Source organism: Trichechus manatus, unplaced genomic scaffold, assembly GCF_000243295.1.
Source record: "Trichechus manatus latirostris isolate Lorelei unplaced genomic scaffold, TriManLat1.0 scaffold00100, whole genome shotgun sequence".
Taxonomy (NCBI): domain Eukaryota; kingdom Metazoa; phylum Chordata; class Mammalia; order Sirenia; family Trichechidae; genus Trichechus; species Trichechus manatus.
The window spans coordinates 7,800,875-7,819,572 of record NW_004444036.1 but is presented as its reverse complement, the minus strand read 5'-3'; the positions used below and the strand labels follow the sequence as shown (position 1 = coordinate 7,819,572).

The 18,698-nt window shown below is 40.8% G+C and overlaps 1 protein-coding gene across 1 annotated transcript in view; it reads right to left on the bottom strand.

Annotated features, from left to right (window-relative positions):
• Window positions 1-316: 316 nt before the first annotated feature.
• Window positions 317-18,698, bottom strand: part of PTCHD1 (patched domain containing 1) — a 71,612-nt gene continuing 53,230 nt past the window's right edge. The window contains exons 2-3 of the mRNA XM_004382850.1: window positions 14,826-15,486; window positions 317-2,090 (exon numbers count right to left, since the gene is read on the bottom strand). Coding sequence (XP_004382907.1) covers window positions 436-2,090; window positions 14,826-15,486 — 2,316 coding nt within the window. The 3' untranslated portion in view covers window positions 317-435. The remainder of the gene's footprint in view (window positions 2,091-14,825; window positions 15,487-18,698) is intronic.

Below are 18,698 nucleotides of genomic sequence, written 5' to 3'. Positions count from 1 at the left end.
GGGAGCTAGATGCAACGGCTAAGATCTCAAACCTCTGACCCTGACTGGTTGTTTGAACAACACTTAAAGCTATTTCTACTTTGACAGCTGACCTTATAATCAGCAGATTTTGTCACAATAACAGCAGCATCTGCAGTGTGGATAGAATAGGATCCTGCTTGCTAATATGCTTTCTTCTATTTAATCTTAAAGAGACTAGAAGTCTCCTAGGGTCTCTGTGTGTGTGTGTTTGTAAATTCTTTCCCATATAACCCTTTTTGTTTTAAATATTGAAAACATGTCATGCCCATTTCTCCCCCTTGTCCTTTGCTCTTTGGGGAATGCCTGTTTCTTGTCTTTGAAAAAAAAAAAAGAACTTTTATTTTAATGATTTCATTAACATAATCTCTTTGCGTTCGATAAGACCTAGGGTGAAAACATAAGAAGCAGACACTATCACACTGTTGTAATTTGGTCAACCACTCGGGTACTATCAATATCTACCATTTCTACACACTCAATTTCCTCCCGGTTTTCAGGATTTTTCTTCTCTTTCCTTTTTTTCTTAGAGGGTGGCAGGAAAGTCAGTATCACAGGTAAAATGGCAAAGCAGTGAAAGAAGGTGACAAATGCTATTAAAAACAAGCACCTGAACAGTGTACAGGTCAGATTTGAAGGCACAGCTGCGAGAGGAATCAGACCAACAATATAACAGAGGTAACTCTGTAAAATAGCTACCCCGTGCACTTCCAGGGCATTTTTCACCCATTTAGTTCTTGTGAAATCCTTGCCCAGAACAAATGTGGATAACAGTGGAGCACAATTGTCAATTGTGTAGTTAATTCCATAAATTAAGCATAGCACAGAAATGCAGTCTAGTTCTACTTTCCATAAGGTCATGAAACCTATAACTCCAAACTCCACGGACACAACCGTCAGGGTGATCCAGACATTGATCAGAGCATCTGCCACCAGGAATGCCGAGAAGAAGAGCAGGAATAAAGCACTGATGCAGGAGTTGTGCAGGGGGGCTCCCAGAGAGGAGGCATATCGATCCATGTACACAAAGGATGGATTGAAGACTATGAACTTCACCTTGGAGGTGACAGAAAGTCTCCTCAGAGTCTCCAGGAGATCATAGAGTTCTTCTCTGTTGGTTTCCATGGTCTTGGCCACCAAAAACATTCTGGAGGCCACTACATCAACCTCATCATTGTACTTTTTAGAGAAGATGATGTCCTCTTGAAAATGTGAAAATTGGGGGGCTTTCAGGAAGGAATTCCTCAACATGTCTGTGAAATTTTTCTTAGGCAAGCCAGTGGACACATTGAGTTTCCGAAGGTAATTTAAATAGCTCTCGAACCAGGATATCCGCACAAACCCCTTGGTGTATTCTAGCACATCTTCTTGGACACTAGTGTTCCAGTATTCTATGGACTCATATATGTAAAATCCAATCACTGGACTGTAGTTGCTAAAGTACTTTTGCTGGGCAGTAGTGTACTCAATGGTTTGCGTCGCAGTTGCTACGATGTTACTAAGGTCTGACCCTTTACTGACCTGCAGATAGCCCATTAAGGCAAAGGAAATATAAATAAGGTAAAAGAGAACTACAAAAGGCTTGACATAGGTGTTGGTTATCCAGTCACAGTAATAGCGTTTGAGGAAACATACCAATAGGTGACTCTCGTAAGTGTTCGCTTCCTCAGCGTCAGTTGTGTCCTCGCTGAATCTGGCTGTCAGGAGAAACCTGTACCATGCCGGCTTCTCCTGCAATACCTCAGGCTTTGGAACTTTTCTACAGAAGATACTATGCTGGTAATTGTTTTCTATGTAGCCAGTGAACACCAGGCTGGAACCATAAAACGAGAGTACATAGAGGTAGTTGAAGAAGATTGCAATACAGGAATTGCAGCAGAAAATCCTGGCTGCCTCAATGTTCGTGAAAGGGCTGGCCCCTATGCCAAAGGTGACCAGGTACATGGCAGTGGTGAGAGAAAAGGAGAGCATGGAGTCTGCATAGACTGCTGCAGTTCTCTCTTTAACATGTTGGTCTTCTCTAGTTTTCCTCCAGGAGGATAACATTTCAAAAGTCCCATATAATCCATGACCTGAGGAGGGCAGAAAAAGACCAGAGCAAAAGTTTAATGGCCTAATCTCTTTAAAGGAGGGAATCAACTTGGTCAGGGGAGACTACTGGGTCAGAGAAAATATAACCAGCCCTAGTGGTGACAGGCTTTCAAATGCCAATGATTTCTCCTATGGAGAGACAGACTTGTGTTTTGGTGAATCATAAAGGGCAGCTAGGGGAGCTAAGATCTTTATGCTCCCTTCTGGTGTAAGAAAGCTGAAGGGACTTGTGCCTACATGAAGCTGCGTAGACTTGTGCCTATGTCTTTTGTGGAGTGTATATATCAACAGCTTAGGGTTGTTGGTGCGGTCTGCAGAGTATTTGTTTCTGCTGGTTGGGGGAACACTCCAGAGATGTCTGGACACTCATCATTTTGCTTGTCATCCCCCACATGTCTGGCTGGAGGTCAGCACAGAGGAAGGCAGTGGGCAGAGCATTCTGAGGTAACATCCTGTCACCTCATTTAAATTTGGCCATGTGGAGGGCTTTAGTGAGAAAGAGGCACTGTATTTAATTTGAGCTTTGACAGGAAACTAAATCACAGCCTCTTTTTTTCTTTCCCAAATATCAGGGCAGGAAGCAATAAATCTAAGAAGCAGAGGGAAGCAAAATAAGTAGGAACTAGTTTGAGTGAAGAGGAAAAATGGAAGAAAATGCAGAAGGAATAAGATTCATATGAACTCTCCAAGCAAATGATAAAAATTAGAATTTAAGTTGAAGATTTATGGCTTGCATTTTGTCTTCAGGGATTAGTCTGACCAATTTTGGTTGTTCAGAGATGACATATCAAGTAGGTAGTGATGCTGCTACCTACTCTGCCCTATTTGGCAATGGCTTTTGATGGAGAGAGCCAGGTCAGTGACCTCTTAACTGCTTAATGCCTTTGCCTCTCCTAGAATATCAGAGGTATCATACATGCCCGCATTCTGATTCCATTCTATTTCCTGGGCGGGACGTAATCTAGGATGACTTCTCCTACCTCTCCTGGTAGGAATCAGACACTTCCCCACTGCCCCTTCCTCGGTTTCCAGGCCCCTGCAACATTGGAAAGCCCACCCAAGTGACCCATGTGGCTTTCTCTAACCCTTCTCTTGGCACTGGAATCAGCAGATCTAATTTTCTGCTTCCACGCCTTGGCATATTCAGTCCCATTACTGAGGATAATAAAATCTTTACCCTGTGATACAACAGTCTTGTTTTTAAAAAGGAATTTAAAATCTCCAGCCAAGCGTAATGCTGAGGGCAGTGAATCACTATTATCTTGTGTGTGTACAATAACTGAGCACATGTCCTCCCTCATGACCGGTTGGTATTTATATCTTTATTGTGAAGTCGTGGCCCCAAACCCGAATGCCCATTTCATAGGAATAATATAGGCCTATTTCCTCAGAAGGAGTTGGCCTTTATCTTAATTTACTAGGCATCGTTTTACAGCCGCTTTTAGAGGTCAGGTCAAGACTGTCAGTTTGATAACTAGCACCATGGCCCCTATTAAACTGGAGGCACCTAAACTCCCCAGACATGAAGTAGAAAGTATACTCGTTGACTGGCATCCTGTTGTTAATTATGGTTTAGATAGTTAGCATCTAGTCTCAGGAGGGAAAACGATTTATTAAGCCTTCCACTGTGTTCTCAGGAAGGACCAGCTGGACCTTTGATTGAGAGTAACAGTTTTCTTGAAATGAGGGTAAAAGGAGGATTAATACCTCTGAGGCATTTACATCCTGGGGGAACATTACTGACCACTTCACCTTGGGTCATGTAGAATAAGTTCTGGTGGGCAAAATACACTTCAAGTGTTCACTGAAAATGGCAAATGACTTTTTGTTTTTTTACAGTATTTACTTGCTAGAAACAAATATATTGTAAAACAGAACTTTAGTACTGAGTCATTAAATAGGGTAAGAAAATAAAGATACATTTAGCAGGATTAGAATTAGTCAAAGAATTTATACTAAAACTGTTCTGATGTCTTTTTTTTTAAAATTAGTGCCATGCTTTATAATCTGACCCTGAATATTGTTGAAAAATACAATAAGAACATATTTCTTACCTTGTTGTTGAATAATTTTAGAAGCTAGCTGAGAAGAGGAATTTGGGTTAACAGAGCCATTAGCTGAAAAGAGTAAGGCTCAGGGGTCCAAAGTGAAAATAATCAAACTTAAGGAAAGGTGGAAGTTAGGCTATTAGCTTTTGTCTCTTGAGTTCTGTTGCCGCATTTGAAATGCCTTGTACTTCTATAGCTTGATCTTTTTCCTTAAGTCTTGAGTCTTTTTGCATATGTTAAATCCATATGCTGACAAAAGAGGCTAGCCAGTAAAAGAGATGCTCTTGGTTCTGGGGGCAGCTCCAGAGAGAATTCTAATTTTATTCGGATGGGTTTTGGACATACAGCTTCTTGTTTGGTTCCTCTTGCTACCAGGGTGTTTGGGCAGACAGAGGCCGGGATACCCACTGCCATCGAGTCAATTCCGACTCGTAACGACCCTATAGGACAGAGTAGAACTGCCCCAGAGGGTTTCCAAGGAGCCGCTGGTGGATTTGAACTGCTAACCTTTTGGCTAACGCTTAACCACAGCACCACCAGGGCTCCAGAGGCCAGGATAGGAGGCCCTAAGAAAGAATGTATTCTACCTGATCACTCAAGATTTGATGCTAGTCATCATTGGCCTTGCCTCCAAACCCCTCCCCCTACCATTCCTGATAGACCAGATTCTTGTTTCTCAACCCACACCTCTCTAACAGATGTCCATGGCCTAACCCCCAAGGTGGAGTTGTGTGGTGTCTGAGAAGAGCACTTTGGATTTCAGGAATAAGCAGGCCTCCTTCCTAAAGCTCCGTCAGTCAAGGGAGGGACAACTGCCAGCATAGCTGTGGGTGCCTCCCTGGGATTAGTGGCCTAGAGGGCCTGGCTGGCAGTAGACCTGATTCATAGCTGGGTATTTATGCTGAAGAGGTGGATCTGTCACCCTGAAGGAAAGCTGAACTGTGGGGCTCTGTTTCTTGGCCTGGACTAAGGAGAGAAACATTCCAAGAGCCCAGGACATGAGGAATGCCCTGACCTCACCCCCTAGCAAGCCTGCTCTGCCCATAATTACAGCTGAATTTCCTTTGGTTTTGGCCTTGAGGGTATCCTATTAAAATGCAGACTCCTTTGGGACAGTGGTCTACTGAAACAGCTTCCCTTAGGTCTGGGAGTAGGACCCAGAACAGAGGTGGGGAGGAAGCAAAGAGGAAACAGCAGGTAGGAGGATGTCACAGAGAATAACTTCCTCACAGTTTTTCCTCCAGCCAGCCCTGGCCTTTTTCTTTTCCTTCCTTAATAATATTTTATTGTGTTGAAGGTGAAAGTATACACAGCACATTAGGTTCCCATTTAACAATTTCTACACAAATTATTCAGTGATACTGGTTACATTTTTCACAATGTGTCATCATTCTCATTCATTCTTTTCTGGTTGTACCATTTCCAGTACTCTAGTTTCCCTACCCTCTTACCTTCTCATCTTTGTTTTAGAGTAATTTTTGACCATTTGGTCTCCTATAGAGGATTTTTTCCCCTGGCCTTATTTTTGATTGCCACTTCAGAAACTGGGCCGTTGGGAGTCAAGAAAAGGCAGAGAAAAAAGAATTTGGTAGTTTCTGTTTCTTCCCTGCCTTATCAGCAGGTGTCTCCCTTCGTTCTTTAGCATCATGACATCATCCATCCCTCTCTTAACTTTGGGGCTGGAGTTCAGCATGCAAGACTCCGGGGCCAAATCTTAAAGATAGGCAAATAGGTACTGCATGTGGGTTGAAGATACTTTTCAGAGGTTTGGCTCTTGTTTCCTCCATTTTTAAAAACTTGCTTTAAAGGCAAAAATATTGCTGTTCACTTTGCACTCAAATTAATTTTTTTTTTTAAATGAAGTAGAAGCTCTGTAAGGTTCTCTATTAAATCTGGTCGAGGGGCATGTGTCATTGACATAAAGCATCACTTTGGTAAGGGACAATTTTCTATCTTCAATGTCCCAAGCCTGTTCATGAGGATTCTCCGGTAGTAGCACTCACGTGGGGAGCTATGTAAACGTGAAGCTCCAAACAGATTGAGACCTTGATGACCAGGGGCCCTACGATGGTAACGGGAGCCATGTCTCATCCTCAGAGGGACAGGACACAGCCTGAAATGTGGAAGTAAAAGACTGTATCACAGCGAGGATGCTAGGAACTGACCAACATCCCAAGCATTCCCTTTTTCACAGTATTGAAGGCTGAGGCCTTGCCAACTTGGAACTGCTAAACCACACATACTGATCCTATCAAATTCTGAAGATAAAGAGGCTTTTAAAACATTCAGTTGTCTTTTAAAACCATATTCAAGATGCTTGTTTCTAGTTTTGTTCCTTACATGATTATATTTTTACACGCATATGGACACATGCGTAGCGTTAGGTGTCAAAACACACACACACACACATACACACACACACACACACGCACAGGTTCAAATTTTAATTATTCAGGAGTGAATGATTTGAAACAATGTGGGCTTTAAGGATAGTAGAACTCACCCAGAAGGGTTAAATGGATGCTACACCCTTTTCTGTCTATCACAAGGATGACAGTATGCTATGAACAAGTGCTGGTGTCTTCACCAATGCTCAAACACAATTTATACCAGGTATGTGATTTAAAGGAGCCCTGGTGGTGCAGTGGTTAAGAGCTAGGGCTGCTAACCAAAAGGTCAGCAGTTCAAATCTACCAGCTGCTCCTTGGAAATGCTATGGGGCAGTTCTACTCTGGCCGATCGGGTCACTATGAGTCGGAATTGACTTGACAGCAACAGGTTTGGATTGGTTTTATGTGATTTAAAAAGGAAACAGATTTTATTAATTTTATGAGCAGTAGACTTTGGGATTATCACCTAGTAAAATCAAATACTAAAGGATTTAGGCTAATGATTTTCTTTTTCAAAGGATTTTTGTATCTCTGTACAGTTAAAGGAGCCCTGGTGGCACAATGGTTAAGAGCTCATCTGCTAACCGAAAGGTCAGCAGTTCAAACTCACCACCTTCTTCGTGGGAGAAAAGACTTGGAGACCTGCTCCCGAGAAGATTTCAGCCTAGGAAACCCTATGGGGCAGTTATACTCTGTCACATGGGGTCACTGTCAGTTGAAGTCAACTAAACGGCACACAACAACATGTACAGTTAACTTTCAGGCTTTCTAGCCAATGAAGAGAAAAAGCAGCACGTATGATAAATAACACTAATGGTGGAAAAAACTCAACTCAGGAACATTCACAGATAAAATCTTGCTCACTCTTTTCTGGGGCCTGCCCAAAGCCTTCAGGGTTGTTTATAATCCACCAAGCCAGGACTCCACTAGCAAATAATTGAGAGTTAAACTAACTTTAGCAAGTGGATTCTGAAAAATTGTTCATAGAGTGAATCATATTTTAAATTTATTAATTAGTCTTGCTATCAGAGCCAGTCTGGGTGATTTATTTATGTCAAATGAATAATAATCGGCAAATTTATCTACTTTGTAAATCTGGATTTTTGTAACTCAGATTATTCTTAAGGCCAAGATTTCCCAGTCTACCCTAGTAGGCAGAGCCACAGCACAGAGGCTGATGCCTTTGAGTGCTCCTGACATTTTAATCCTCTCTGTACTAGCCATGATTTCCTCCTCCTGAGCGCCTAAAAGTGAGGAATGGCTGGACAATGGGGAGGTGAGATGGAATGGCTTGCGAATAGATGATCTTTTTGTTTCAGCGTGAAAACATTTAATATTACAAAACAATGAAGCCATATAGCATACCTCGGCAGTGCCAAATTTCACATATGGAAATAAAATTACTACATTCTTCTAGAAAATCCATACAGTATAATGTGTGAGCAAAATCTGCTTAAAACATTCACTTAGGCAAGCTTTACTAAGTTAGCAGTTCATGTTTATAAAATACTTTTCTTTCAATGACATCCACATAAATTTATGATTTTTGTTGTTTTGGGGAAGAAATTTAAAGTGTATATATGCGTGAATTAAGTAACATCTAGTCTCAGGGAGAAGTTCATTAATTGGGTTACATTTACACTTTGCCAGTTATAAACATTTACTTTATAAACTGAATTGTTTGGTTTCTCACAGTCTGTTTTGTCTCACAGTTAAGAGTAAGAGTAACGGTGTACTCTGCTTAAGTAAAGACAGACGCTCACATCAGGGGGAATACACACACCCATCTTATTCTTTTTACCAGAGACTCGTCACATTTTGATCATTCTAATCATGGCATTAGATTTTAATCTCAGAAATTATCTTCCTTCACTAGAGAGCTGCAAATAAGAACCCAAGAAATAAAATTTGCTAACAGCTCTTTCTTGTTTAAAGGTAAGGTATTTAGATATTGTGTGTGAGCACTGTATAAAATCAGTGTGTACAAATGTGGCCCGTAATATATGCTATAGCTATTGTGTAATAGCTTTATGTATAGATGATATATGTTACAAATATATGTATATGGCACATACTATTAAGACATTTATATATATATATGTTTGAAATACTGTATATTATAGACAGAGAAACATATAGTGTTTATTTATATTCAAACATTCAGACAATATATACCTCTTAATATATGCTATAAACATGTAGTATATGCATATAAATACATAACATGAGCTTATTACATATTATATATGATATATATATCAAATGTGATATATGTTATGCATACAAATTATATACATACACACACACGAGATGTGAAATTTATTTTACTGATGAGTAAGTTAAATGTTAGTATTGCTATACCAATCAATGCAGAGAAGGGCTAGAATCCCTCTCTTGGGTTCCATCTGTCCAAATTTTGGTTCTTGGCTGGTGGAGTAGCCTAGGTGAGATGCAAGGTTTCCTTAACAATGACTATGACTGTTTGGTTCATGATGCTAGTTCAAATATAGGTTCTAGGTGTTTCTCCTCATGGCCTATTTCTGGCAGCTAAGTGTCCTGACGTTGCCTCCTGCTGCCCAACATTTCCTGGGCAAGGCTATGTAGACAGACCACATGGAGGATACCCAGGAGACTTGGGTCAAAAGGAAGGGAATCCCCTTTGCATTCCTCTGCCTAGCGGAGTTCTGCCTTCCTGGACCTACACCCCCGGTCCTGTTCTTGTCTTACTTTAAAGTTGAGAATAAAACTTGTTTTGCTCATCTTCCCAAACTTATTTCTCCACACACAGCCCTCACTGCAATATGATTGGTGAAGCATAAGAATAAAAGAATGAGAACTAACCACAAAACTAGACTGATTACACGATCTTTTTGAAAATTTGTCCCACAATGACCATGGACCATTAAAAAAAAGATATTCAGAGAACAAACTTGACAAGTATTATATGGAATTACTCTCCTATTTTAAATCAGATGTACACAAAAATGTGAACAACAAAACTCCTATAAACCAGTTTTTTTTCCCCAGAAACTACTGAACCTATTACTGGTTTATATCTAAGCAGGGTATTTCCATAGCACTCTAAAATGCTTCTACTCCATCATGCAGATTGTCATATTGTTGCAAACAGTGGATTTCTACAGTAAGGTATTAGGTTGAACCATATGATATTACCTTTTTTGTAGCTGAAAAATGGTTGGATATTGGCAAGTTCCTATTCCGAACTTTTCCAGTTTTGCTTAAATTTAGAGGAAAAATAATTAAGAGTTCTATTTTTTCAGTTGGAACTAAATTTCTTGCACAAGAACTTTTGCCTTTTTATAGATCTCAATTTCATATACTGCATCATAACCCAAGTGACAGCACCTGAGTACAAATTCTTGGAGAACTGAACCTAATCTTCTGGTTTCTGCTAAATACTGATAATCCTAGAGTATTTACCACCACCACCACCCCAAAAAAGCCAAACATCCCCATTATTATTAACTTCCTAGCACCTATTCTACATCCATTTTTCTTTTCACATCTCTGTATCTGAGTGGCCTGATTGGATAATTCAGAAGGAAGAGGGCACCCTGGATCTGATATTTTACTTTCTCAAAATCCCAAACATTTGAAACAGGGCTTAAAGAATATTGTTCATCTCATCCAAACTCCTGCGGTCATATATCTTGATAAATGCAAAGTGAGCCTCATGAGGTAGATTACCATGTAGATACTAATATCCAAACCATCTTTCGACATGACTTCAATTCTCCACTTTTAGCTGTATAGAAAGTACATGAAACAACAAACCTTCCAGATACAGAAGGAAAAAAACTTCCTTCCGTTCCCTTCTATATTCTCCAAGATTCCATTCCTTTCCTGATTTATGTCTGACCAGCAAAGCTGTGGAAATATTAAGCCTGTAAGGAAAGCTTGCACATACAAAGTCCATGCCAATGTCTTAACTTATACCCAATTGGAGGACAATGATGTAAATCCTTATTCTTTAAAGGAAATGCCATAAGACATTAAAATGACGAGTGTTACGTGTTTACAAATGACAATTCAGGTACCTCACTAATTGATAGCAATACAGTTTGGAAAGTAGGGATTTTTTTATGCATGATAAGAGGTATGAACCAAATAAACTCTTCCAAATTCTAGTAACTGAAAAATGTCAATGAGTATTTATAACACTGTAGACCTTTTAGGATTTCAGTTCCAAATAAACTGATGTGACTCATGTGGACTGAAGTTTTGGCAGAAGTGGGATTGTCTAATATGCAAGACGCTGATTAAAAATATTTGAAATCATGATGTATCTATGCTTACATCATTGCCAAAATGATTAATCTGTGTAGGATATATTCTTATTGCCAGAGATGTCATGTAGCATCTTGGCTAGAAACACACAGTCACAGCCCATTATGGTGAACTCTTAGAGTTTATACAAATTCTTTCCTATTCTGGAATTTTGTCAGGTTAATATTGCTTGACATACATGGTCTTAAAATTTTCCATTCTAAATCTACTGCCATTTTGGCATTTGACTGGATCTGGCCTTATGTGACCGGCATCAAGCTGAGAATGTTTAGTTTGTTCAATTTTAAATCTATAATGTTTATCAGATTATAGGCTATTGTTAGCCAAAGAAATGTCTGCATTCGAGACTTTTTCTAAGATATGTTTCCTTCTAAATGAGGCTGTATACATTTTTATTTTACTTGATATTTTATTTGTGTAACAGTAAATCAGGAAGTTTTGCTTAAATCTGCTTAGCTTAAGCATAGACATCTTATGTTATAGACAGGCAAATTAAAAAACCAGACAAGCAGTTTACTGACTTGTAGAGCAAAACCCTTAGCACTGCATTTCTTCTTGGTTATTTGAAATGTATTGGCATTTTAGGACTGGTCATCAAAAATCTTGCCCTGGATGCAACTTATACAAATATGCTCTTGCTTATATTTCACTTTAAAATCAAACTCTAAGAATGAATAGTTTATCTGAGAAATACAGAAGGACAACCATCCTAAATTCAGGCACTGTTAGCTTTATAAGCATATTAAGCACCCATTACATCATGCAAAGTATTTATTGTAAATGGGCCTTAGCTACTAAAATGCATAGCTTCCTTTCATGTTGTGACTAAGTAATTTGAGTTCTCTTTGGGCTGAAAATGTACAGAAAGGTTGTATACTGATTGTCAGCAGGGAAAACTGCCATCAAATCAATGCGTGTAACATTCCTTACAAATTGCAAACAAGGGAGTATTGGGCACCTGCAGTGCTTGGTGTCTTTCTCTGCAAATGCCAGATTTTTCTGAACTGAACTCTGACATAAAGTTCAGTAATACTCGGTCTCCGTAGAGTTGTGGCACTACTATCTATTTCTGGCTTTATTTTTTAGACACTCTTCAGCTAACAGCATCTCCCCACCCCACTATCTCTTACATCTTCTCCTGATCCAATATTATCTGGCATATTTTGTGTGTTGATTTTTACATACAGAAATTACAAAATGTGTAACTTTTTAAAAATTATGTTTGTACTTTCAAAGAAGTTTATATTAGTTTAAATACTGTAATTTTATTTTACTTAATAAAATTAATTTTAGGAAGTTTTATATATTGTAATTTTATTTCGATGGAATTAATTTTAAGAAGTTTCAAATATTGTAATTCTATTTCACTTAATTTTAAGACGTTTTCAATACTGTAATTTCATTTGACTGAATGTAGTTAATTTTAAGAAGTTTGGAAGGTTGCTCTTTTATTTTACTTAAAAATTAATCTTAAGAAGCTTCAAATATTGTAATTTTATTTTGTCGTTGTTGTGTATCGTCAAGTCGGTTCTGATTCATAGCAACCCTATAGTTTTCTACTCTCCTATAGGGCTGCCATGAGTTGGAACAGACTCAACAGCACACAACAACAATCTTTACTGGAGCAGATCGCCAGGCCTTGTCTCCAATCTTTTGGTTAGCAGCCGAGTGCTCATCCGTTGCACCACCAGGGCTCCTTAATTGTATTTTACTTAACAAAATTAGTTTTTAAGATGTTTTAAAATATTGTAACATACTTTGAGCTCACCGGTAACATCCCGGAGTGTCATAAAACCAGCCCTGATCATTCTTTTTCTAGCTCCAACAGCCTTTTTTTTCCTTACTTCACTTTAAGAAACTACTGTCTCCCTTCAGTTTCCCACCCTTTTCTTATTCCTGTTTACCCCCTCAAAAAAAGAAAACACTGTATTTTAAAAATGAAAAGCTAAAAAAAAAAAAAAAAGAAAATCCCCAAAGCAATTATGTGACTAATCATGAGCAAAACATCTTAAACTTTGACTCAAGCCTTGGTGAAAGCCACTAATACCCAGTCACCTCCCTCTTCGAGGAACCGCCCCATAGTCCACAACGGACCTACACTGTCTTGGGTTATTTTCAAGGCAAGTTATGCTGCCTTCTTAACAGACTGACTGCAGGAGGAAGTGTATCAGCCTCCTTCTCTCTTGTGTTCAGTGGTGATTAAATAGATCTGGTAAATTCTCAGAGTGCTCAGTCTCCCCACAGTGCCCCACTTTTCACAAAAGCTACTAGTACACATTTACTACATTTAAATTCCCGCCAGCTGCAGAGCACTGAGGGGAGAATGTAATCCTGCAGCCTTGCAGCCCCACCAGCCCTGCTTATCATTTAACCATAACACAGCTGAGGTTCCCAGAGTAAATTATTTTCTTTTCTACTACTCCAAACAGGGCAGAAGGCATACTAATGAACTCAATCATAGTTATTTCTCAGTCAACTAAAAATGCTACTTCATTTGTCATTTTAGTATCTGATGCCAAATGACATTTTAATTTTGCTAACGGAAATGATGATAAGTTGCCACAGAAAGGGGGGAAACTAACTGCTTTAATCCCTGGCCCTCAGGAACCCTGCCACTATCAGGCTTGCTGCCCATGTCATCTTCCTTACGAGATGGACAGAGCAACGAGTATTATGTTATGACCACTATGGCTTTGTTTTGACCATTACTTACTTCTATCAGGGAATTCCTGCAGCCCTCAAGAGTGAATACACTCTCACCCAGGGATTCGAACCAGGTACATGGATCTTGTTAAAATGTAGATTCTGATTCAGTATATCTGGGGTGAAAAGGCAAATTCTCAGCAAGGGGTTGAACCGGACCGAACCAGTTCAAAGCCCTGCTCTCAACACCTTCTCAAAACATTCTCCTGAAAGCATAGCAAGAACAGGAAAAAAATTACCTTCCCCTTTATGTCTCACTTGTAGCTTTCAGAATTCTCATACATTTATCTCCTTTTGTGTGATGTTCACTTGCACCCTATCCTGAAAGTGGGGAAACTGAGGGTAGCAGACACTTTCAGTGCCCAACCCATGTGCCCTCCCACTCACCATTCCTGAGCATACTGAATGCTTCTTACTACAATACCTGTTGGCCTGAGGGCTTTCTCTGGCCTGAGGACTGTGCTCAGTCTTCCCTGGAAAGTGCTGGGGAGCTATCATCTCTGGGAAGCGGCCCTCAATGAGTTGTACACAGGGTTTCTAGATAAATACCCCGGCTTCCTCACTCCTCAGGAGGGTGGGTGCCTCTCTGAGGTGTCTTCTACACTGTCTTCCAGAGGTCCCCAGTGGGATTGAGCCACAGGTACCCACAGCAGTAACCTGCTCATTAACAACCTGGATTGTCTTCCTCTCCTGTCTCACTTTCTCATTCCCACACTGGTGCTTCCTAGGTTCACCTCCCAAATAAACTACTTATATCCAAACCCTTGCCTCAGGGCTTGCTTCTGGAGAAGCCCAACCTAAGGCACTGAGGCACAGAACAGATTGTTGTTGTTATAAAGTGCCCTTGAGTTGATTTTTTTACTCATAGTGACCCCATGTGTCAGAGTAGAACTGCCCCATAGGGTTTTCTAGGCTGTAATCTTTACGGGAACAGATGCCAGGTCTTTCTCCTATGCAGCCACTGGTAGCCAAGCACTTAACCACTGCACCACCAGGGCTACTTCAGAACAGATTAATATCTGCTAAATACCATACACCTACTTAATGGAGAACCAGGGCTGGAACCCAGGACTTTGAACTTCTGGTACATTTACCAGATTAGGTTGCTTCCTGCCGATGACCAGCACTTTATAGAATTCCTCCCAGGACTTCTGGGCAAAATGAAGACACAATAAATGAAACAAAGTTGTTAGATGGCTAGTCCTTGCCTTTTAGGAACCCAGTTACCACCATAGGAGGAAGCAGAAAAATGAAGTACAGTAATTACCTAGCATGACGAAAGGGACTCCCAGGAAGGTGGAATTGTATTTCCCACCAGTGAGATTGATGATCCCGGCTGCAGTGAGAGTGGCCAGGCTTATGGTCACCAACCCAAGCAGGCCTAGCCAGGGTTTGCTGCGGACGCAGTCCTGCATAGAGCAGCAGAGGATGGCCATGGTGACCACCAGGATCAGGCTGGTGACCAGGTAACGTTCCGACACACGGCTGGTCTTCTGGAAATCTTCCCTCAATGATGAGGACGTGTAAGGGTACATTTTGACTTTGCTATTGGATTTCTGGAACAGTCGGACAGTGTCGCAGAAGCTGGATTCCCACCTCTCGGCCACCATGTCGTTGAGAGTGTTGATTGACTGCAGGTAGTAGGTGAGCTGGACGGCCTCTGCAGATTTTACTCGGTCCTTGCTGTGTACGGTGACTCCCCCAAGCTGGTGCCCATTGTATACTGCCCTCCCGTCCTTTAAGTGAGTGATCGGATACGTGATAGCAAAATTGGTCCGGTTGGTGGCCCGAGCATTCTTTAGCTCCTCCAGGACATGCACTATGTCATCCACGATGCAAGTCTTATCATTATTCAGGATACATATGTGGGCGAACGTGTAATTAAAACCAGGTCTTGGAACCTGGATCCTGGTCACAGCAGCATGCAACTATGGGGAAAAAAATACAGTCAGTGTTTATTACCAAAAGAAGGCATTAATAAGTGACATTAGCTCTGTGGACTCAAATTTTTGGGGGAGGAGGGGCACTCATTTCATCTCTAATGTAAAGAGTTCAAATTAAATGTTACAACTTTAGATCAGAAATAGGTAGTAGGGATGCAAAAACGCATTTGACCACGTGTTCCCTGAACCAGCAGCATCAGCACAACCTGGGAGCTTGTTAGAAATGAAAATTCTCAGGCCCCACCCCTGATCTGGGAAATAAAAATCCCTGGAGATGGGGCCTAGGAATCTGGGTTTTAACAAGTCCTCCAGGTGATTCTGATACAGCTAAAGTTTGAGAAGAGCTGCGTTAAAACACCAGCATTATTTCCACATGTACTTGTGACCCAATTGGTCTATAAAGTCTACAAATCCTATACAGGTCTGCTGTTAGTCTTTCTCTTGAAAACATAATTTAAAAATTGAACTAAAGAGCAATTCTGAGTGCAAAGGTCCTCAGCAAGCTAGTCCCTTGCTGGTGATTTTCAGGGTGGCTAAATAATCTCATCCAATTCAATCATTGTGCACCATAAAAGACAAGAGGTTCACCTTAAGAACCCTCATATCCTCTGGCTTTCCTTGTCTACATATATGAGAAGGGAGCTGTAACCATAAGAGGCTGGCTGGGATACATGGGAATCGTGCTAAAGGAGCACAGTGGGATTCATTCTGTACACCTCCCCGAGTCAAATCTGCTGTGTCCCAAGTCCTGTACACCTGCAGTCAAAGTGCACAAGAGAAGGCAAGCACTTCTTTAACAGCCTTTGCTACATGCCAGGCACGGGGCTAGGCCCTTTACACAGATTAACTCCTTTAACCCTTACAACAAGTCTACAGAGTTGATATAAGCACTAGCCTCATTTTACAGAGGAAGAACCTGAGACACAGAGAAGTCAAGTCACTTGCCCAAGGTCAAACACATGTAAGAGGCAAAGCTGGGGTACACCAGGAAGTCTGGCTCCAGAACCTGGGCTCTTAGCCCCTCATCTTATGCCTCTAGGTTGGCAATGCCAGCAGCTAAATGAAGGTTCTTGCAGTCAAACATTCCTGAATTGGTGCTTCTTTCTGCCCTAAAAATCTCAAGTGCTCAAGTTCAGATATGTAAGAGTACATGTAATCTCCTACAGTCCCAAAGTGAGATAAAAAGGCAGTGATGGTGTCTGTGGGAGTAAGGGACTTAAGTGAGCTACTACTGTGTGTCAGGGTTTCACACCTTAAATCCTTAAATCATTTTACAGATGAGAAAGCTGAGGCTCAGGGAGGCCATGCTGCTAGGCTGGCTAATTATTCTTTTTTTTTCCACACTTTATTGTGCTTTAGGTGAAAGTTTACACATCAAGTTAGTTTCCCATTCAATAGTTCATATACAAGTTGTTCTGTGACATTGGCCGCTATCCCTGCAATGTGTCAGCACTCTCCTCACTTCCACTCTGGGTTCCCTGTTTCCATTCATTTAGTTTCCCTGCCCCTTCTTACCTTCTCATCTTTGCTTTTGGGCAAATACTGCCCTGGTGCAGTGCTTAAGCGTTTGGCTGCTAACCCAAAGGTCAGCAGTTTGAGTCCACCAGCTGCTCCTTGGAAACCCTATGGGGCAGTTCTACTCTGTCCTATAGGGTCGTTATAAGTCGGAATTGACTCGATGGCAATGGATTATGGTCTTGTACAGTTGATTGTTCTAAGAAGCACATTCCTCACAGGTGTTACTGTCTACTCATTGGGCTGGTCTATTATTTGGCTGGAAGGTGATCTCCGAGAGTGGCTTCAATTACAAATTATAAGGGTATTTTAGGGCTATAGTCTCAGGGGTTCCTCTGGTCTCTATCTGACCAGTAAGTCTGGTCGTTTTTGTAAATTTGAATTTTGCTCTACATTTTTCTCTCACTCTAACCGGGACCTTCTATTGTGAGCCTGGTCAGAGCGGTCGGTGGTGGTAGCTGATCACCATCTAGTTCTTCTGGTCTCAGGCTAGTGGAGGCTGTGGTTCATGTGGGCCATTAGTCCTTTGGACTAATTGCTTCCTTGAATCTTTGGTTTTCTTCGTTCTCCTTTGCTCCCAAGGTGAAGAGACCAATGGCTGTGTCTCAGATGGCTGCTTGCAAGCTTTTAAGACCCCAGACGCTACTCACCTAGGTAAGATGTAGAACATTATTTTTATGAACTGTATGGTGCCAACTGACCGAGACGTCCCCCGAGGCTATGGTCCTTAGCCTTCAAGCTCAGTACCTCAGTCCCTCAAGGTATACAGTTTCCATACCTGTACCCCCTATATGCTCTATTATATATATGAATATACCTGCAGTACATACAAATATGTATGTAGAAATATCCACAACCATACCTATATATGCATGGGGGTGTATTCTTGTATGACCTCCCTAGCCTATTCAGCATACATATCTACCTGTGTATCTACTCATAAATTATTGTTTGTTCTTACTGTTGTTGCAGGTTTGCATATGCTATAGTATTTACTGTAGTTGCCCTTTATTCTTATGTACCTCTCAGTGTGTTCATTTGCCTCGGTCACATTGTACTGACTTCCCCCATATTGTGTATTGCCTTTCCCTTCACCAAATTAACTCATGTCTGCTATCTAGTTATTCATAAGGTTTTCACTGGCTAATTTTTTTCAAAAGTAGACTGTTAGATCCTTCTTCCTAGTCTGTCTTAGTCTGGAAGCTCCGCTGAAACCTGTCCGCTATGGGTAACCCTGCTGGTATTTGAATACCAGTGGCATAGCTTCCAGCATCACAGCTGACACATAAGCCCCCACAGTATGACAAACTGACACACGCCATCTAGTTGGTGATTCTCCCTCCCTTCCCGTGCTGTCCCTGGTAACCATCAAAGAATGTTTCTTTCTGTGTGTAAACCTTTTCTTGATTTTTTATAATAGTGGTCTCATACAGTATTTGTCCTTTTGTGATTCACTTATTTCACAAAGCATAATGTTCTCCAGATTCATCCAGGTTGTGAGATGTTTCATAGATTCATCATTAATCTTTATTGTTTCACAGTATTCCATTGTGTGTATGTACCACAGTTTGTTTATCCATTCACCTGCTGATGGGCACTTAGGTTGTTTCCATCTTTTTGCTATTGTGAACAGTGCTGCAATGAACATGGGTGTGCATATGTCTATTCGCATGATGGCTCTT